Source organism: Bombina bombina, chromosome 3 (assembly GCF_027579735.1).
Source record: "Bombina bombina isolate aBomBom1 chromosome 3, aBomBom1.pri, whole genome shotgun sequence".
In the NCBI taxonomy this organism is placed as follows: domain Eukaryota; kingdom Metazoa; phylum Chordata; class Amphibia; order Anura; family Bombinatoridae; genus Bombina; species Bombina bombina.
In genome coordinates, this window is record NC_069501.1 from 824,385,031 (window position 1) to 824,406,431 (window position 21,401).

General features: G+C 38.7%; 1 protein-coding gene across 2 annotated transcripts in view; it reads right to left on the minus strand.

Moving 5' to 3' along the window:
- Positions 1 to 21,401, minus strand: part of ARHGEF7 (Rho guanine nucleotide exchange factor 7) — a 657,452-nt gene that overhangs the window by 200,352 nt on the left and 435,699 nt on the right. For both annotated transcript variants that reach the window (XM_053707777.1, XM_053707776.1), the window contains exons 8-9: positions 8,454 to 8,549; positions 1,469 to 1,591 (exon numbers count right to left, since the gene is read on the minus strand). In XM_053707777.1, the coding sequence (XP_053563752.1) occupies positions 1,469 to 1,591; positions 8,454 to 8,549 (219 nt within the window). The remainder of the gene's footprint in view (positions 1 to 1,468; positions 1,592 to 8,453; positions 8,550 to 21,401) is intronic.

Here is a 21,401-nt window from a genome sequence, read left to right on the forward strand (position 1 = left end):
GTGTATGCATTTGTGAATGGCTGATGGCCGTCACATGGTACGTGTATGCATTTGTGAATGGCTGATGGCTGTCACATGGTACAGGGGGAGTGGATAAAGACATAGCTTTTAAAATTGTCAGAAAAAAAATCTACTACTCATTTGAAGTTCAGACTAAGTGCTATTGCATTGTCTTGTTATCTTGCATTTGTTGATTATGCAAATCTTCTGTGTTAACTGGTCCTTTAAAGGGAGCAGAGGAACAGAAGATACCAAGTAGGATTATAAATCTTGTATTATATATATATATATATACATACAGTGTGTGTGTGTATATATATATATATATATATATACACACATACATACACACATATATACATACACACAAAACACGGAAGGGGACTACATTCTCAGACTGGACTGGGTACACATCCCATGACCCTGCAACATGCTCAGCCCTGGGTGCTATAGGACTCTCAGGAAGCTGTGCTGTCTCCAGAGTAACAGGCAGTTAATCCCAGACAAACCTGGGTGCAAGGCCCATAGGACAAATTACAAAATAAATTAATACAACACACAGAAAAAGTCCTGCACTCGCTTACAAGCTCTCAGCTAAGATTAAAAGCAAAAATGGAAGGGTTAGTTACCGCATCTGGCCAAATAGGACAAGCCCAGGTACCACGTCAAGGTCTCTTCCAAAACCTGGGTACCTAATACAGCCATACAAATGCAAGCTCTCAATCAAACAAACTGGGAACAAGTCATGGTTCAAAGACTTATGTAATCTCCCTAGACATATACAAAACACGGAAGGGGGCTGCACTCCCAGACTGGACTGGGTACACATCCCATGACCCTGCAACATGCTCAGCCCTGGGTGCTATAGCACTCTCAGGAAGCTGTGCTGTCTCCAGAGTCACAGGCAGTTAACCCCAGACAAGCCTGGGTGCAAGACCCATAGGGAAAATAACAAAATAAATTAATACAACACATAGAAAAAGACCAGCCCTTGCTAACTAACTCTTCCAGTTTTGCTTTTAATCTTAGATGAGAGCTTGTAAGCGAGTGCTGGACTTTTTCTGTGTGTTGTATTAACACACAGAAAAAGCCGGATTTACCGCACGGCTATTGGCTAAGAGGTGAAAACGTCACCTCTTAGCAAAAAACATTTTTAAGCCGTGGGCTGCTGTAGCAGCTAAGAATGGCGATCAATTGAAACAAATAAAGGAGCTTTGTACATGAAGTATCTTATACTTCATGAATGAAAGTCCCCTTTGTTTCAATAGTCAATCCTAGCGTTTGTATCATTAAGCGAAAGTCAATCCTAGCGTTTTACAAACGCTAGGATTGACTTTCGCTTAATGATACCTGCATTATTTAAAAGAGTTTAACTCAAGTGTCATCACATTTACAGCAATATATATAGGACAATGAACTTATAGGTGTTATTGTGTGTAAGAAGCAATATTACTACTAAGGAGCTTACCTGTGCTGTGTCAGGACATTGACTGCTGAAGGATGGTTGGCACAATAAGCAAGATACAGATTCTTCATTTGTTGCATTAAACTCATAAAACATCCTCCAACCCTTTGCTGCCCTTCTGGTAACCTATAGAGAATAATAAAGAGGCATAAATCAATCAACAAGTATCTTTCAATATTTACATTGTACTATTCCAGTACAATACATAACATTTTAAAAACGTTGGATCGAAGTAGATCACCAAATATAAGACCATGTAAGATGTTGCTAAATGGCACACATTGAAAGAAAAAAAAAATTCTATAACTTGGCTCATATATTGGCTAATACTAACCAGTAAGATACCCCATCCTCTAGGGCAGTGATGGCAAACCTTGGCACTCCAGATGTTTCATAACTACATTTCCCATAATGCTTAGGCACTCTGAAGTCCAGTTGAGTATCATGGGAAATGCAGTTCTGAAACATTTGGAGGGAAAAGGTTTGCCATATCTTCTCTAGGGAAATGGACAACATTAACCACTCCCCTTTTACACCTGAAAGCTGAATGTTCATCACAGGATATATTGTTAGGGAAGGGAGCCTAGTGAGTATTAGAAATGATTTGAGAGCAGATATAGAGGTTTCTGTATTTTGAATTTTATTTATAGTTAATTTATAGTTATTTTGGTTTTCCTAATGAGATGAGAACACAGCAATCCAAATATTAGGTGGGAGAAGACACAAAGAAGGAATATACTGAAAACAAAGATTTATCGTGACCAAATTTACATGTTTGATGCACACTGTAATGTATTCAACTTCTACCGAAAAAGAAATGTTTTAGTAGTCTTCCAAAATGCCAACTCAAAGAGCTCATAAGTTAAGAATGCCCTTGTAGAATTTGCTTTATTTCCCAGTAATGCGTTGTAGTGAAATTTTAGTATTCACAGGTGAAAGACCTTTATTGATTCCCTGCGGAGTAACAAATAGACAGTTTCCCTCTATTCCTGTGTACCACAAGCATCTAACAACATCTAAACTATACAATGGTTAACAAATCATTGTTTTCTTGTCTGGACCGCAAATATAAGAGGATATCTTTTGCAGCATGAATGTCTGAAGAAACCTTTGGTAAATATAAAAAAAATAAACAATTCTTAAACATTGTAGTGGAATAATTATTAGAGCGTGCAATTTTAGCACTTCTGACTGTGGACCTCAAGGTGTTTAATGTCCTTAAATGGTTTTAACATATATGTAAAGCTTTAAACCTCTTGAACTGAACACAGCTGATGATTGGCAGCTGTGATTCTTGGTAGGACCAGATTTTTTTTGTCAAAGTAACAGGTATCAGAAATATTTGTTATTTGTGAAAAATCATAAATATACTTTAAGTAAATGTTCAAAAGGCCCTCTAGTTAAGTGTTAAGCACTAGAAGTAAATGATTAATGATCTAAGGGAAGATATAATAAGTGATTTATAGAACTCTAATGCCCATGGTACAATTTAACTCAATACCATGGAGTCTGGGATAATGCAGGAAACTACTCTGTCAACAACAATAATAAATAAGGAAGATAATGGCTCCAGGGTGAAGAAATAAAATATACTTTATGCTAACCTAATAAATTTCTTTCTTTAATGGTGACGAGAGTCGATGAGCCATAACAGTTACAATTAAACTTCCTCCACCAGGAGGAAGGCAAAAATACCCAAAACATTAAAGGGACAGTATACTATAAAATTGTTTTTTACTTAATGTGTTTCCAATTACCTTTTTTTACCAGCTGCAGAGTATAAAATGTATGAGATGTGCTTTTTTTAAGGCTTATTTGTGTATATGAAATAGTTGATTTTGTGTTTAGAAGCCACAACCTAATAAAATGGGTTGAGTTTGTAGGTATAATCAGATCTCATTACTTTATCACATTGTATAAATATACCTGCTTCTTTATCGTATATCTGTCCATAAACCAAACACCAATACTTGGAGAGAACAATTGAAAATTAACATTTTATTACCTTATCTCTTCTATAACCCACTGGGAGTGTAATTTCTTCTACTGGCTGTGTTAATACAGCTTGGCCTTGTGGCCAAAAACTTTCAGGATGGGTGGGGATACCACAGGCTAAATAAACTAACGCAAATGCCAATATAAGGGTAATGGAAATACTTGGAAACAATTTAATACACTCCAGCAGGTAAAGTGGATCATAGGGAACAAATTAAAAGGGAGACAATTTTTGAGTAAACTGTCCCTTTAAGAGCATAAATCCCTCCTATTGCTCGCCTGCTATCTGTATCTTTTTTAATCTCCTTGCAGAGAGTCCTAAAATGTATGCAATGCCAGAGTTGTTGCTCTCACATCTAGCATTTCAAATTAAAATCAATTATTCTGGATATCATCTTCCTTAAATGAATTTGCCACTGACAAGTTGCAGTTCAGCCCAATTTGCTGGAATGTGTTTTTATCTCAATTCAAAAGGGGTCTGTAAAGGAAACACTTTTGCAGAGATTGAGACTCTGAAGCCACCAATCTAGATATTGCTTGACATGATGAGGAAAGGGAATCCTCTCTTACAGACTATCTGTAAAATTTCTTTAAGGAAGTATGGTTATGGCGCATCTGTCATCACATTTACTACATGAATAGGTGATGCTGGTTTTCCAATGCTATCCATAGTACATGAGAACTGTCTAGGCTTACAATTAATTTCTTGCGCATTACCCTTGGTGCCCTTTATTTACACTATTTTTCTAGTTTTTATTTAGCTTAATTTTCATAAATGTATTTTTTGCTGATATGTGTCTGTCAGTGTTCTTTGTGCTTCAGAGAGAAAGGTCTTGCCAGCTGTTTTATTTGAGCACATTTTAAATCCAAGATGTATGAGTAATTACATGCTACCAACTAATATAATGGATCATTTGGAACATTATTGCACTATACTATGTGTCATTTTTTTCTTCTTGGAGTAAATTCCTATAGGAGAATGTCATAAGAAATGTATTTACTTGTTACGGTAAAGATTAGTATTTCACCTTAGTGATATATCCCTTTGAATAAATGAGTTTATACTTTGTCACACTTATGCAGAGATTCATAACAGTGCAAGATCTAAGCACAAAATTAGCCTTCTACAGAATATGTGAAAAATGTTCTTCAAAAATGTGTCCAGTATATCTAGCAAAATATATACTTATCATCCCAAGCAAGTTTATCATGTTGCATACATGTATTCTAGGCTAAGGGCTGCAACAAAGAAATAAAAAAGCCTCTTGAGTTTAGGCTAGGACACTGTTACCTATTTATTTTTAGATGTGAATATTCTGGGCGGCTTCAAGTGTATGAGCTGGCTACTCAATCTGATTATTATAGCATAATAGCACTACAGCCTTTAGTTCACCCAGTAAGTAAAATCCACAGTACCATGCTTTACAATGTGATATTGTGGCCACTGGTCAAAAATGTGCCCCTTAAAGTGCACATGGATCAGCAGCCTATGAGCCCGTTGAACATCATCATACACTAGGTAAGCACTGTTATATTTATCTTAATGTACATGTACATTAAGCTAGTGAGTCATGGTTCCTAAGATTCTAGTTCTGGGTTCTAACTTTGGATTCTTCTACATAAATCAATGTATAAAATCATTAAAAAAAATTATTTTATTTTTTTTAAGTTAAGTATGGCTGGTTCCTCCCTAAATTTCATGATCACTTCACTACCAATATCAGTGTACTCAATACTGGTAATCTTATTCTGCTGTCAGAACATCTTGTTCCTAGTACAGTTATTACTAGATTTTATCATATACACAATACTCAACTGTAGCACAAGCCTTCACAAGAGGTTCTATATTTATAACAAAAAAAATGCTGATAAGGAAAAGTAGACGGACTGCTCCTCTCCATAGTTCACTATACTTTACTAATTTTTATATATGTCTAAATTTGTAGTATATTAAACAAGCTGTAAAGGGGTCTACTTACCTGAACATTTTATTACTAATCAAACCAGCATAAGTCCACTATTAGCAAATATTCACATTATGTAACTCAAAAGCATGGATATTTAACAGCACAATAGCTTGACGTCTTTGTATCTTTGTATGAATACAACAGCAAGGTTACGCATAACATGATTACACTTTAAATTCCTCAATGTTCTTACGAGTACAACAGCAACAGCTTAATCTTCTGTCTTCTGTTGCTGGTGCAGGAAGTCTGAATTCTAAACAAATTTAGGCAACTTCGGTTTTCAGTATATGTACTGCTTTTAAAGTAAAGAAAAAAAAATCACTGGGAAAGAAGTTGCTTAAAGCAAGGCCTATTCATAAGCATGTCCATGTAATGGAAGAATTCTTCAACGTGCATTGTAAACTTTAAGTCAAACTAGAAACTGATGAAAGTAATTTAATGACTTTTAGATCAGGAATGTTCTTTGCTGCAAGCAACTTATCTTCAGATCCGTATTTTAATCTAGGCCTATCTATTTGGAAATTAGATTAATATTTTCCTGAATACAAGCACACGTAGACCCATATGCACACTAATATAATCTATTTGTTTTGGTCTAAACATTAGGATAACTAGCTGGGTGCAACCTGCAAAGTTTAAAATGTAAATAGAAATGTTAATTGCATGACATTTCAGTGACCTTCTGTCCTTGTCTTGTTCTGAAGATTGAAATGCTCTGAAGAAAACAGAGATCAGAAAAATCAATAAATTTATACATTTTCATATATCCTAAAAGAGCATAGTTTGATATTTCTAATGTTATGAGTGTGTTTATATAAAATAATGCTATAAGGTTTTCGTACACTGCTTTAAATATTCATTGCCCTGAGTTTATGTTTATTGATATCTATACAATAACGCTCAACACTCTCCTTTCAGCAGCAGCTGTGTTTAATTCACATTTGAAAAGACACCAACATTTTGGACACCACCGGTGCCTTTCTCAAAGTGATTATATTACCCACCAGTAATAAAAGAACATTTTAATTCAAGAAGCACATGACTATCACCCAACAGCTAGAAGGCTACTGGACATCCCACTTGAAAGAGCAGAATTGCTGCTTCCAAATAAGGAGACTTCTGTCTCTCTCTGTATTGTGGCCTATCTTCAGGGGTATGAGACCCTCATTAAAAGAGGAGCCTTACCTATTTTCTTTTCTTTTATCATTAAAAAAAAAGTGCCTAGTTGAGGGAGGTGACTACTCTCCTCTAATTCAATCAGAGCATGAGGCAGTGATTGCTTACTAGGTTGCTTTCCACTCAAATTAAATTCTCCTTTGTGGCCACTAGCCCAGGAAATCAGTGTTTTTGATGGTCCCCTAGGGGGACATGAGACCATTCATTTGAAGAAAAGCTTCCTTCACACCCTTTTGTAGGTAAAATCTCAACTGCATGGGAAAAGAATGTGAGAAAACCAGAAGAGCAGGAGGAAGATAAAAACCCTGTAGAGAAGTGCTTCTTGTGACAATTATCCATTTCTTATACAAGGCCCCACCCATGTGGGATTGGCATGTGGGAGAACTATGTGCCAAAGAATCTATAAGTTTAGATTCACTCAGTATGCATAATTAGTTTTCACAACAGAGAGGTGTCCGGGTTATCCATTTGATCTGATAAAAACGTATCCAGTAGTAATAAGAAAGGTAAAGGAGGAAAGGTTTATTATAAGAAGCTTTATTTAAAAAGAAAAAAAATGCAGAAATGTAAAAAAGTGGATGGGAGAAAATCAGGTGGTGTTAACTGTCAAATAGTTTATCTGCAAATTTTGCCAGTCTCAAACTTGATGACTTGATATTGAAATCAATTAAATAAGTACAGCACCAACTGAAAAGTTCACCAGAGTGCCAGCGAAACAATAGGGTCTCTGCTCACCCCTCCTGATATCCAGCACAAAGAGTAAGAATGCAGCACTTCTGTAGATATGGCAAAATATTACTCATATTTAGGTGAAATTCTAGACAAAAAATAGCAATGTTTTAGGTCACAGCAGATACATACACACAAACAACCTTGTTGGTCTCCCAAAAAATTAACATTCTTCCTAGTTTTCTAGTTTCCCATGTTTCATATAAATTGTTCAATCCTTGTTGTAGGGGAACGTGAATCAATCAAGCAGTTTATTTTTGTATAGAAAAATGCGTAACATAGTTACACACATGTACAGTAATAATATTTGCAAAGATGTCCCTTTAATACATTACGACCCAGCCATTAATAGTCCAAAGGAACAGAATTAAGAAAATCTGCAGAGAAAAATAATTTCATTAGAATTGCGATGGCATAGGGACATGTTTGTAAATATGGAAATCCTACCAAATCATTTAGCAAAGAGCATACAACATGAGACATACAAAGGATATGACTGCAGCATGAGTGGATAAAAGGAGAACCCCAGGAGACAAGAGGGCTTATAGTACAGGAAATCCAGTGAATACACATAGCTGTAATTCCCCAACAACTTGCCTGTTCTGGAAAGGCAAAAATGTACTTGGGGTTCCTCAGTAACTTCTGACTGAGGAGCCTCATCTAAAGCATCCTAACAACCATGAGGAATAATAATTGTGCTTCTGTGCTGGGTGCCTCTGTGTAGGATACAAATGGCAGCAGGCCATTCTGTTTAAGGTTACGAGTTGTTGGAACCTTGCAGGAGTAGGAAATCCATATAGAAAACAAATATTTCAAGCTGAAGTACTCCTAACAGTTGGAAAAATAATTGAAGCTTGTAGAACCAGGAGAGTATTTGCATAAGGAGGAGAGAATTCCCAGAGACGTCTGTGATGCATCTAAATAACTTCACCGTAAGTGATTCATATAGTGTCACAAGGTTCTAAATGCATTCATGTTCTACACAATAAACCTTCAATATATTGAACAAATAAGGGATCAACGGTGAGTGGATATTTTGTCTTATTTAGTGAACAAAATAAAAGTAGCTATTCCTCCAATAATTAAAATCAAATTCATTAATCGTATGCAAAATAACTTACTTTGTACATTCCTCTAATGACTGAACAAGTATCTGCTGGAAAGTACAGATCTCTTCCAAGTTACCCATTAAATAAGACGTACTTGTGGGACTCAACCTAAATGAAAAAAACAAAAATGGTTAGCAATTCACTGTTGCATGTAAGCATTCATGTTTTATGAAGCCATTCATAAAGGGGAAATAAATAAAACATAATTTATGTAAGAACTTACCTGATAAATTCATTTCTTTCATATTAGCAAGAGTCCATGAGCTAGTGACGTATGGGATATACATTCCTACCAGGAGGGACAAAGTTTCCCAAACCTCAAAATGCCTATAAATACACCCCTCACCACACCCACAAATCAGTTTAACGCATAGCCAAGAAGTGGGGTGATAAGAAAAAAGTGCGAAAGCATAAAAAATAAGGAATTGGAATAATTGTGCTTTATACAAAAAAATCATAACCACCACAAAAGGGTGGGCCTCATGGACTCTTGCTAATATGAAAGAAATGAATTTATCAGGTAAGTTCTTACATAAATTATGTTTTCTTTCATGTAATTAGCAAGAGTCCATGAGCTAGTGACGTATGGGATGACTACCCAAGATGTGGATCTTCCACGCAAGAGTCACTAGAGAGGGAGGGATAAAATAAAGACAGCCAATTCCGCTGAAAATAATCCACACCCAAAATAAAGTTTAAATCTTATAATGAAAAAAACTGAAATTATAAGCAGAAGAATCAAACTGAAACAGCTGCCTGAAGTACTTTTCTACCAAAAACTGCTTCAGAAGAAGAAAACACATCAAAATGGTAGAATTTAGTAAAAGTATGCAAAGAAGACCAAGTTACTGCTTTGCAAATCTGATCAACCGAAGCTTCATTCCTAAACGCCCAGGAAGTAGAAACTGACCTAGTAGAATGAGCTGTAATCCTTTGAGGCGGAGTTTTACCCGACTCGACATAAGCATGATGAAATAAAGATTTCAACCAAGATGCCAAAGAAATGGCAGAGGCCTTCTGACCTTTCCTAGAACCAGAAAAGATAACAAATAGACTAGATGTCATTCGGAAACTCTTAGTAGCTTCAACATAATATTTCAAAGCTCTAACTACATCCAAAGAATGCAATGATCTCTCCTTAGAATTCTTAGGATTAGGACATAATGAAGGAACCACAATTTCTCTACTAATGTTGTTAAAATTCACAACCTTAGGTAAAAATTTAAAAGAAGTTCGCAACACCGCCTTATCCTGATGAAAAATCAGAAAAGGAGACTCACAAGAAAGAGCAGATATTTCAGAAACTCTTCTAGCAGAAGAGATGGTCAAAAGAAACAAAACTTTCCAAGAAAGTAATTTAATGTCCAATGAATGCATAGGTTCAAACGGAGGAGCTTGAAGAACCCCAGAACCAAATTCAAACTCCAAGGAGGAGAAATTGACTTAATGACAGGTTTTATACGAACCAAAGCTTGTACAAAACAATGAATATCAGGAAGATTAGCAATCTTTCTGTGAAAAAGAACAGAAAGAGCAGAGATTTGTCCTTTCAAGGAACTTGCAGACAAACCTTTATCCAAACCATCCTGAAGAAACTGTAAAATTCTCGGAATTCTAAAAGAATGCCAGGAAAAAAGATGAGAAAGACACCAAGAAATGTAAGTCTTCCAGACTCTATAATATATCTTCCTAGATACAGAATTTACGAGCCTGTAACATAGTATTAATCACCGAGTCAGAGAAACCTCTTTAACTAAGAATCAAACGTTCAATCTCCATACCTTTAAATTTAAGGATTTGAGATCCTGATGGAAAAAAGGACCTTGCGACAGAAGGTCTGGTCTTAACGGAAGAGTCCACGGTTGGCAAGAGGCCATCCAGACAAGATCCGCATACCAAAACCTGTGAGGCCATGCTGGAGCCACCAGCAGAACAAACGAGCATTCCTTCAGAATCTTGGAGATTACTCTTGGAAGAAGAACTAGAGGCGGAAAGATATAGGCAGGATGATACTTCCAAGGAAGTGACAATGCATCCACTGCTTCCGCTTGAGGATCCCTGGATCTGGACAGATACCTGGGAAGTTTCTTGTTTAGATGAGAAGCCATCAGATCTATTTCTGGAAGTCCCCATATTTGAACAATCTGAAGAAATACCTCTGGGTGAAGAGACCATTCGCCCGGATGTAACGTTTGGCGACTGAGATAATCCGCTTCCCAATTGTCTATACCTGGGATATGAACCACAGAAACTAGACAGGAGCTGGATTCCGCCCATACCAGTATCCGAGATACTTCTTTCATAGCCAGAGGACTGTGAGTCCCTCCTTGATGATTGATGTATGCCACAGTTGTGACATTGTCTGTCTGAAAACAAATGAACGATTCTCTCTTTAGAAGAGGCCATAACTGAAGAGCTCTGAAAATTGCACGGAGTTCCAAAAATGTTGATTGGTAATCTCACCTCCTGAGATTCCCAAACCCCTTGTGCTGTCAGAAACCCCCATACAGCTCCCCAACCTGTCAGATTTGCATCTGTTGAGATCATAGTCTAGGTTGGAGGAACAAAAAGAAGCCCCATGAACTATACGATGGTGATCTGTCCACCACATCAGAGAGTGTCGAACAATCGGTTTTAAAGATAATAATTGAGATATCTTTGTATAATCCCTGCACCACTAGTTCAGCATACAGAGCTGAAGAGGTCGCATGTGAAAACGAGCAAAGGGAATCGCGTCAATTGCAGCAGTCATAAGACCTAGAATTTCCATGCATAAGACTACCGAAGGGAATGAATGAGACTGAAGGTTTCGATAAGCTGAAACCAATTTCAGACGCCTCTTGTCCGTCAGACAGAATCAAGAACACTGAATCTATCAGGAAACCTAAAAAGGTTACCCTTGTCTGAGGAATCAAACGAACTTTAAGGTAAATTGATCCTCCAACCATGTTCTTGAAGAAACAACACTTATAAAAGACTGGAAAGGTTCTTTCTAGAGAAAATGAGCAAAGGGAATTGAATCCAATGCTGTGGTCATAAGACCTAAAACTTCTATGCATATATAGCAACTGAAGGAAATAATAGAGACTAAAGGTACCAATAGACGGAACCCAATAACATTATCCCTTGTCTGATAGAGACAAGGACAGTGACACAAACTATCTGGGAACCTAAAAAAGGTGACCCTTGTGTGAGGAATCAAGAGCTTTAGAAAAGAAGATCCTCTAACTATGTCCTGAAGAGTAAGTGAATCATATGAGATTCCGCATCCTCAGAAAATAATCTGAATGAAAACAGAAAAATGAAAAACAGAATTTATGTTTACCTGATAAATTACTTTCTCCAACGGTGTGTCCGGTCCACGGCGTCATCCTTACTTGTGGGATATTCTCTTCCCCAACAGGAAATGGCAAAGAGCCCAGCAAAGCTGGTCACATGATCCCTCCTAGGCTCCGCCTACCCCAGTCATTCGACCGACGTTAAGGAGGAATATTTGCATAGGAGAAACCATATGATACCGTGGTGACTGTAGTTAAAGAAAATAAAATATCAGACCTGATTAAAAAACCAGGGCGGGCCGTGGACCGGACACACCGTTGGAGAAAGTAATTTATCAGGTAAACATAAATTCTGTTTTCTCCAACATAGGTGTGTCCGGTCCACGGCGTCATCCTTACTTGTGGGAACCAATACCAAAGCTTTAGGACACGGATGAAGGGAGGGAGCAAATCAGGTCACCTAAATGGAAGGCACCACGGCTTGCAAAACCTTTCTCCCAAAAATAGCCTCAGAAGAAGCAAAAGTATCAAACTTGTAAAATTTGGTAAAAGTGTGCAGTGAAGACCAAGTCGCTGCCCTACATATCTGATCAACAGAAGCCTCGTTCTTGAAGGCCCATGTGGAAGCCACAGCCCTAGTGGAATGAGCTGTGATTCTTTCGGGAGGCTGCCGTCCGGCAGTCTCGTAAGCCAATCTGATGATGCTTTTAATCCAAAAAGAGAGAGAGGTAGAAGTTGCTTTTTGACCTCTCCTTTTACCGGAATAAACAACAAACAAGGAAGATGTTTGTCTAAAATCCTTTGTAGCATCTAAATAGAATTTTAGAGCGCGAACAACATCCAAATTGTGCAACAAACGTTCCTTCTTCGAAACTGGTTTCGGACACAGAGAAGGTACGATAATCTCCTGGTTAATGTTTTTGTTAGAAACAACTTTTGGAAGAAAACCAGGTTTAGTACGTAAAACCACCTTATCTGCATGGAACACCAGATAAGGAGGAGAACACTGCAGAGCAGATAATTCTGAAACTCTTCGAGCAGAAGAAATTGCAACCAAAAACAAAACTTTCCAAGATAATAACTTAATATCAACGGAATGTAAGGGTTCAAACGGAACCCCCTGAAGAACTGAAAGAACTAAGTTGAGACTCCAAGGAGGAGTCAAAGGTTTGTAAACAGGCTTGATTCTGACCAGAGCCTGAACAAAGGCTTGAACATCTGGCACAGCTGCCAGCTTTTTGTGAAGTAACACAGACAAGGCAGAAATCTGTCCCTTCAGGGAACTAGCAGATAATCCTATTTCCAATCCTTCTTGAAGGAAGGATAGAATCTTAGGAATCTTAACCTTGTCCCAAGGGAATCCTTTAGATTCACACCAACAGATATATTTTTTCCAAATTTTGTGGTAAATCTTTCTAGTTACAGGCTTTCTGGCCTGAACAAGAGTATCGATAACAGAATCTGAGAACCCTCGCTTCGATAAGATCAAGCGTTCAATCTCCAAGCAGTCAGCTGGAGTGAGACCAGATTCGGATGTTCGAACGGACCCTGAACAAGAAGGTCTCGTCTCAAAGGTAGCTTCCATGGTGGAGCCGATGACATATTCACCAGATCTGCATACCAAGTCCTGCGTGGCCACGCAGGAGCTATCAAGATCACCGACGCCCTGTCCTGATTGATCCTGGCTACCAGCCTGGGGATGAGAGGAAACGGCGGGAACACATAAGCTAGTTTGAAGGTCCAAGGTGCTACTAGTGCATCCACTAGAGCCGCCTTGGGATCCCTGGATCTGGACCCGTAGCAAGGAACTTTGAAGTTCTGACGAGAGGCCATCAGATCCATGTCTGGAATGCCCCACAGTTGAGTGACTTGGGCAAAGATTTCCGGATGGAGTTCCCACTCCCCCGGATGCAATGTCTGACGACTCAGAAAATCCGCTTCCCAATTTTCCACTCCTGGGATGTGGATAGCAGACAGGTGGCAGGAGAGAGACTCCGCCCATAGAATGATTTTGGTCACTTCTTCCATCGCTAGGGAACTCCTTGTTCCCCCCTGATGGTTGATGTACGCAACAGTTGTCATGTTGTCTGATTGAAACCGTATGAACTTGGCCCTCGCTAGCTGAGGCCAAGCCTTGAGAGCATTGAATATCGCTCTCAGTTCCAGAATATTTATCGGTAGAAGAGATTCTTCCCGAGACCAAAGACCCTGAGCTTTCAGGGATCCCCAGACCGCGCCCCAGCCCATCAGACTGGCGTCGGTCGTGACAATGACCCACTCTGGTCTGCGGAAGGTCATCCCTTGTGACAGGTTGTCCAGGGACAGCCACCAACGGAGTGAGTCTCTGGTCCTCTGATTTACTTGTATCTTCGGAGACAAGTCTGTATAGTCCCCATTCCACTGACTGAGCATGCACAGTTGTAATGGTCTTAGATGAATGCGCGCAAAAGGAACTATGTCCATTGCCGCTACCATCAAACCTATCACTTCCATGCACTGCGCTATGGAAGGAAGAGGAACGGAACGAAGTATCCGACAAGAGTCTAGAAGTTTTGTTTTTCTGGCTTCTGTCAGAAAAATCCTCATTTCTAAGGAGTCTATTATTGTTCCCAAGAAGGGAACCCTTGTTGACGGAGATAGAGAACTCTTTTCCACGTTCACTTTCCATCCGTGAGATCTGAGAAAGGCCAGGACAATGTCCGTGTGAGCCTTTGCTTGAGGAAGGGACGACGCTTGAATCAGAATGTCGTCCAAGTAAGGTACTACGGCAATGCCCCTTGGTCTTAGCACAGCTAGAAGGGACCCTAGTACCTTTGTGAAAATCCTTGGAGCAGTGGCTAATCCGAAAGGAAGCGCCACGAACTGGTAATGCTTGTCCAGGAATGCGAACCTTAGGAACCGATGATGTTCCTTGTGGATAGGAATATGTAGATACGCATCCTTTAAATCCACCGTGGTCATGAATTGACCTTCCTGGATGGAAGGAAGAATTGTTCGAATGGTTTCCATCTTGAACGATGGAACCTTGAGAAACTTGTTTAAGATCTTGAGATCTAAGATTGGTCTGAACGTTCCCTCTTTTTTGGGAACTATGAACAGATTGGAGTAGAACCCCATCCCTTGTTCTCCTAATGGAACAGGATGAATCACTCCCATTTTTAACAGGTCTTCTACACAATGTAAGAATGCCTGTCTTTTTATGTGGTCTGAAGACAACTGAGACCTGTGGAACCTCCCCCTTGGGGGAAGCCCCTTGAACTCCAGAAAATAACCTTGGGAGACTATTTCTAGCGCCCAAGGATCCAGAACATCTCTTGCCCAAGCCTGAGCGAAGAGAGAGAGTCTGCCCCCCACCAGATCCGGTCCCGGATCGGGGGCCAACATTTCATGCTGTCTTGGTAGCAGTGGCAGGTTTCTTGGCCTGCTTTCCCTTGTTCCAGCCTTGCATTGGTCTCCAAGCTGGCTTGGCTTGAGAAGTATTACCCTCTTGCTTAGAGGACGTAGCACTTTGGGCTGGTCCGTTTCTACGAAAGGGACGAAAATTAGGTTTATTTTTGGCCTTGAAAGGCCGATCCTGAGGAAGGGCGTGGCCCTTACCCCCAGTGATATCAGAGATAATCTCTTTCAAGTCAGGGCCAAACAGCGTTTTCCCCTTGAAAGGAATGTTAAGTAGCTTGTTCTTGGAAGACGCATCAGCTGACCAAGATTTCAACCAAAGCGCTCTGCGCGCCACAATAGCAAACCCAGAATTCTTAGCCGCCAACCTAGCCAATTGCAAAGTGGCGTCTAAGGTGAAAGAATTAGCCAATTTGAGAGCATTGATTCTGTCCATAATCTCCTCATAAGGAGGAGAATCACTATCGACCGCCTTTACCAGCTCATCGAACCAGAAACACGCGGCTGTAGCGACAGGGACAATGCATGAAATTGGTTGTAGAAGGTAACCCTGCTGAACAAACATCTTTTTAAGTAAACCTTCTAATTTTTTATCCATAGGATCTTTGAAAGCACAACTATCTTCTATGGGTATAGTGGTGCGTTTGTTTAAGGTGGAAACCGCTCCCTCGACCTTGGGGACTGTCTGCCATAAGTCCTTTCTGGGGTCGACCATAGGAAACAATTTTTTAAATATGGGGGGAGGGACGAAAGGAATACCGGGCCTTTCCCATTCTTTATTTACAATGTCCGCCACCCGCTTGGGTATAGGAAAAGCTTCTGGGAGCCCCGGGACCTCTAGGAACTTGTCCATTTTACATAGTTTCTCTGGGATGACCAACTTGTCACAATCATCCAGAGTGGATAATACCTCCTTAAGCAGAATGCGGAGATGTTCCAACTTAAATTTAAACGTAATCACATCAGGTTCAGCTTGTTGAGAAATGTTCCCTGAATCAGTAATTTCTCCCTCAGACAAAACCTCCCTGGCCCCATCAGACTGGTTTAGGGGCCCTTCAGAACCATTATTATCAGCGTCGTCATGCTCTTCAGTATCTAAAACAGAGCAGTCGCGCTTACGCTGATAAGTGTGCATTTTGGCTAAAATGTTTTTGACAGAATTATCCATTACAGCCGTTAATTGTTGCATAGTAAGGAGTATTGGCGCGCTAGATGTACTATGGGCCTCCTGAGTGGGCAAGACTCGTGTAGACGAAGGAGGGAATGATGCAGTACCATGCTTACTCCCCTCACTTGAGGAATCATCTTGGGCATCATTGTCATTGTCACATAAATCACATTTATTTAAATGAGAAGGAACTCTGGCTTCCCCACATTCAGAACACAGTCTATCTGGTAGTTCAGACATGTTAAACAGGCATAAACTTGATAACAAAGTACAAAAAACGTTTTAAAATAAAACCGTTACTGTCACTTTAAATTTTAAACTGAACACACTTTATTACTGCAATTGCGAAAAAATATGAAGGAATTGTTCAAAATTTACCAAAATTTCACCACAGTGTCTTAAAGCCTTAAAAGTATTGCACACCAAATTTGGAAGCTTTAACCCTTAAAATAACGGAACCGGAGCCGTTTTTAACTTTAACCCCTTTACAGTCCCTGGTATCTGCTTTGCTGAGACCCAACCAAGCCCAAAGGGGAATACGATACCAAATGACGCCTTCAGAAAGTCTTTTCTATGTATCAGAGCTCCTCACACATGCGACTGCATGTCATGCCTCTCAAAAACAAGTGCGCAACACCGGCGCGAAAATGAAGCTCTGCCTATGATTTGGGAAAGCCCCTAAAGAATAAGGTGTCTAAAACAGTGCCTGCCGATATAATCTTATCAAAATACCCAGATTAAATGATTCCTCAAGGCTAAATATGTGTTAATAATGAATCGATTTAGCCCAGAAAAAGTCTACAGTCTTAATAAGCCCTTGTGAAGCCCTTATTTACTATCTTAATAAACATGGCTTACCGGATCCCATAGGGAAAATGACAGCTTACAGCATTACATCGTCTTGTTAGAATGTGTCATACCTCAAGCAGCAAGAGACTGCTCACTGTTCCCCCAACTGAAGTTAATTGCTCTCAACAGTCCTGTGTGGAACAGCCATGGATTTTAGTAACGGTTGCTAAAATCATTTTCCTCATACAAACAGAAATCTTCATCTCTTTTCTGTTTCTGAGTAAATAGTACATACCAGCACTATTTTAAAATAACAAACTCTTGATTGAATAATAAAAACTACAGTTAAACACTAAAAAACTCTAAGCCATCTCCGTGGAGATGTTGCCTGTACAACGGCAAAGAGAATGACTGGGGTAGGCGGAGCCTAGGAGGGATCATGTGACCAGCTTTGCTGGGCTCTTTGCCATTTCCTGTTGGGGAAGAGAATATCCCACAAGTAAGGATGACGCCGTGGACCGGACACACCTATGTTGGAGAAATATGCATTTATTGTATCTAATGAAAACAAATAATGCTATCAAAGACCATAAAAAGGCAAAATAATTTGAATAAAACTTCAAAACCCGGTTCCTCAAAAGAAACTGGAAGAAATAGCCCAGAAGATTCCAGGTCTGAGCAGCGCTTGAACCCCATGGGTGCCCAGCCATGCTTCAACAGTACCCAAAATATATAGGACAGAAACACAGTTAAAGAAAGTGTTAGCCTTGCTGGAATAAAATCAAAGAAATTTGGACAAAATAAATTTCAAAGAAGCCTTAACCTGCCCCTTACCAGCCAAGCTGGTACGTACATCGCAAAATTAGGGAGCTGATTTCGAACTCCAATTATAGACATGTTACTTGGGAAAGAACTCAGGAATTCGTTCCTTAATAAGAACAACCAAACTAGTATAAGCTTAAAGTTTTAGTCTTAGAACTCAACCTTGAAGCCCAGAGTAACAGTTAAGAATTAAATCCAATTATAAAATAAATAATTGATTATCTTAGAACAAAGGAAATATGGATTTTTTTTTTTTTTTTTTAAATCACAAAATTCTTCTAGCTAAAAAAGCTAAAGACATAGATTAACCCTCATTTGCGAAAATATTCAATAAAATGAAGACACAAATGAAATTATTAGCATGATAGTTCAGTTTAAAGGACCAGCCAATACAGTGGACTTGCATAATCAATAAATGCAAAACAACAAGACAAATGCAACAGCACCTAGTCTAGTAAATGTTGTCCCTTTAACAATGCTAAAATAAATCATAATCTGATACTTGATCTTAAAGTAAACAGAGAAAATGAAGCAATTGCAATATCCAAAAAAGTCACAGGACCAAGCCTGAAACTAAATAATTTTCCATAAATAAGATACAGCTATCTAAAGGAAAATAAATACTATTTTGCTATAGAAACAATAGCATAATTAGTAGAATTAGAGATAGCCCCAATAAATTGGAGAACCCTCCAAATTGAGTTTAACTGCTGGCAAAGAATATAGTTTAAAACCTTTTTGAAAAAGGAATAAAAGAAAATTCTCAGCCTATTCCATTCCCTAGTATAGGGAATTGGAAAGAAAACCTCTAAAGAAATAAATAGGCAGAAATGATGTCAGCTAGTCTTAAAGAACTAGTTACCTTAATATCCAAAATAATCAACACCTTTTCAACAAAGAACAAATGTACTTTAATAATTGAAAAATAATAAAAAAGTAGATTTGTTAGTGTCAATATCTGATGAAGAAAATTTCTGAAAAAAACATCATCAGAGAAGGATAAATCAGTATGTTGTTGGTCATTTGAAACTTCAATAATTAAAAAAGAAGTGAAAAAGACCTAAAAATTTTATTAGAAGGCACGAAGTCAGACAAAGCCTTTAACATAGAATCAGAAAAATATTTCTTATAAGTCTTCTAAATATTTCTTGTAAGAAAAGAAAATATCTAAAGCATAAATACTAATGGATTCCGCATGTAAAAGTATAACATAATATCTTATTACAAACCATCGCTAAAGATAAACATTTATAACATTTAAAATAAATGAACTTAGCTTTGGTAGAACTGAAACTCAGTTAAGCGTTTTTCCAAAAGTGGCTTCTGATTCAGAGTCCAATTGAGACATCTTGCAATATGTAATAGAAAAAACAACATAAAAAGCAAAATTGATCAAATTCCTTAAATGACAGTTTCAGGAATGGGAAAAAAATGCCAATGAACAAGCTTCTAGCAACCAGAAGCAATAAATAATGAGACTTAAATATTGTGGAGACAACAATGACGCTCAAATTTTTTAGCGCCAAAAAAGCCGCCTACATTATTTGGCGCCTAAATGATTTTGGCGCCAAAAATGGCGCCACATCCGGTAACGCCGACATTTTTGGCGCAAAAAACGTCAAAAATGACGCAACTTCCGGCGACACGTATGACGCCGGAAATGACAAGAAAATTTTTGCGTCAAGAAAGTCCGCGCCAAGAATGACGCAATAAAATGAAGCATTTCAGCCCCCGCGAGCCTAACAGCCCACAGGAAAAAAAGTCAAATTTTAAGGTAAGAAAAATTTGAATTATTCATATGCATTATCCCAAATATGAAACTGACTGTCTGAAAATAAGGAACGTTGAACATCCTGAATCAAGGCAAATAAATGTTTAAACACATATATTTAGAACTTTATATAAAAGTGCCCAACCATAGCTTAGAGTGTCACAGAAAAACATAATTTATGCTTACCTGATAAATTTATTTCTCTTGTAGTGTATCCAGTCCACGGATCATCCATTACTTATGGGATATTAACTCCTCCCCAACAGGAAGTGCAAGAGGATTCACCCAGCAGAGCTGCTATATAGCTCCTCCCCTAACTGCCATTACCAGTCATTCGACCGAAAACATGCAGAGAAAGGAAAACCATAGGGTACAGTGGTGACTGTAGTTTAATGGAAAAATTACCTGCCTTAAAGTGACAGGGCGGGCCGTGGACTGGATACACTACAAGAGAAATAAATTTATCAGGTAAGCATAAATTATGTTTTCTCTTGTTAAGTGTATCCAGTCCACGGATCATCCATTACTTATGGGATACCAATACCAAAGCTAAAGTACACGGATGACGGGAGGGACAGGCAGGCTCTTTATACGGAAGGAACCACTGCCTGAAGAACCTTTCTCCCAAAAACAGCCTCCGAAGAAGCAAAAGTGTCAAATTTGGAAAATTTGGAAAAAGTATGAAGAGAAGACCAAGTTGCAGCCTTGCAAATCTGTTCAACAGAAGCCTCATTCTTAAAGGCCCAAGTGGAAGCCACAGCTCTAGTAGAATGTGCTGTAACTCTTTCAGGAGGCTGCTGTCCAGCAGTCTCATAGGCTAACCGTATTATGCTACGAAGCCAAAAGGAGAGAGAGGTAGCCGAAGCTTTTTGACCTCTCCTCTGACCAGAATAAACGACAAACAGGGAAGACGTTTGTCGAAAATCCTTAGTTGCCTGTAGATAAAATTTCAGGGCACGGACTACATCTAGATTGTGTAGCAGACGTTCCTTTTTCGAAGAAGGATTAGGACACAAAGATGTAACCACAATCTCTTGATTGATATTCCTGTTAGTGACCACCTTAGGTAGGAACCCAGGTTTAGTACGCAGAACTACCTTGTCTGAATGAAAAATCAGATAAGGAGAATCACAATGTAAGGCAGATAACTCAGAGACTCTTCGAGCCGAGGAAATCGCCATTAAAAAACATAATTTATGTAAGAACTTACCTGATAAATTCATTTCTTTCATATTAACAAGAGTCCATGAGCTAGTGACGTATGGGATATACATTCCTACCAGGAGGGGCAAAGTTTCCCAAACCTTAAAATGCCTATAAATACACCCCTCACCACACCCACAAATCAGTTTAACGAATAGCCAAGAAGTGGGGTGATAAGAAAAAAAGTGCGAAGCATATAAAATAAGGAATTGGAATAATTGTGCTTTATACAAAAAAATCATAACCACCACAAAAAAGGGTGGGCCTCATGGACTCTTGTTAATATGAAAGAAATGAATTTATCAGGTAAGTTCTTACATAAATTATGTTTTCTTTCATGTAATTAACAAGAGTCCATGAGCTAGTGACGTATGGGATAATGACTACCCAAGATGTGGATCTTTCCACACAAGAGTCACTAGAGAGGGAGGGATAAAATAAAGACAGCCAATTCCTGCTGAAAATAATCCACACCCAAAATAAAGTTTAATAAAAAACATAAGCAGAAGATTCAAACTGAAACCGCTGCCTGA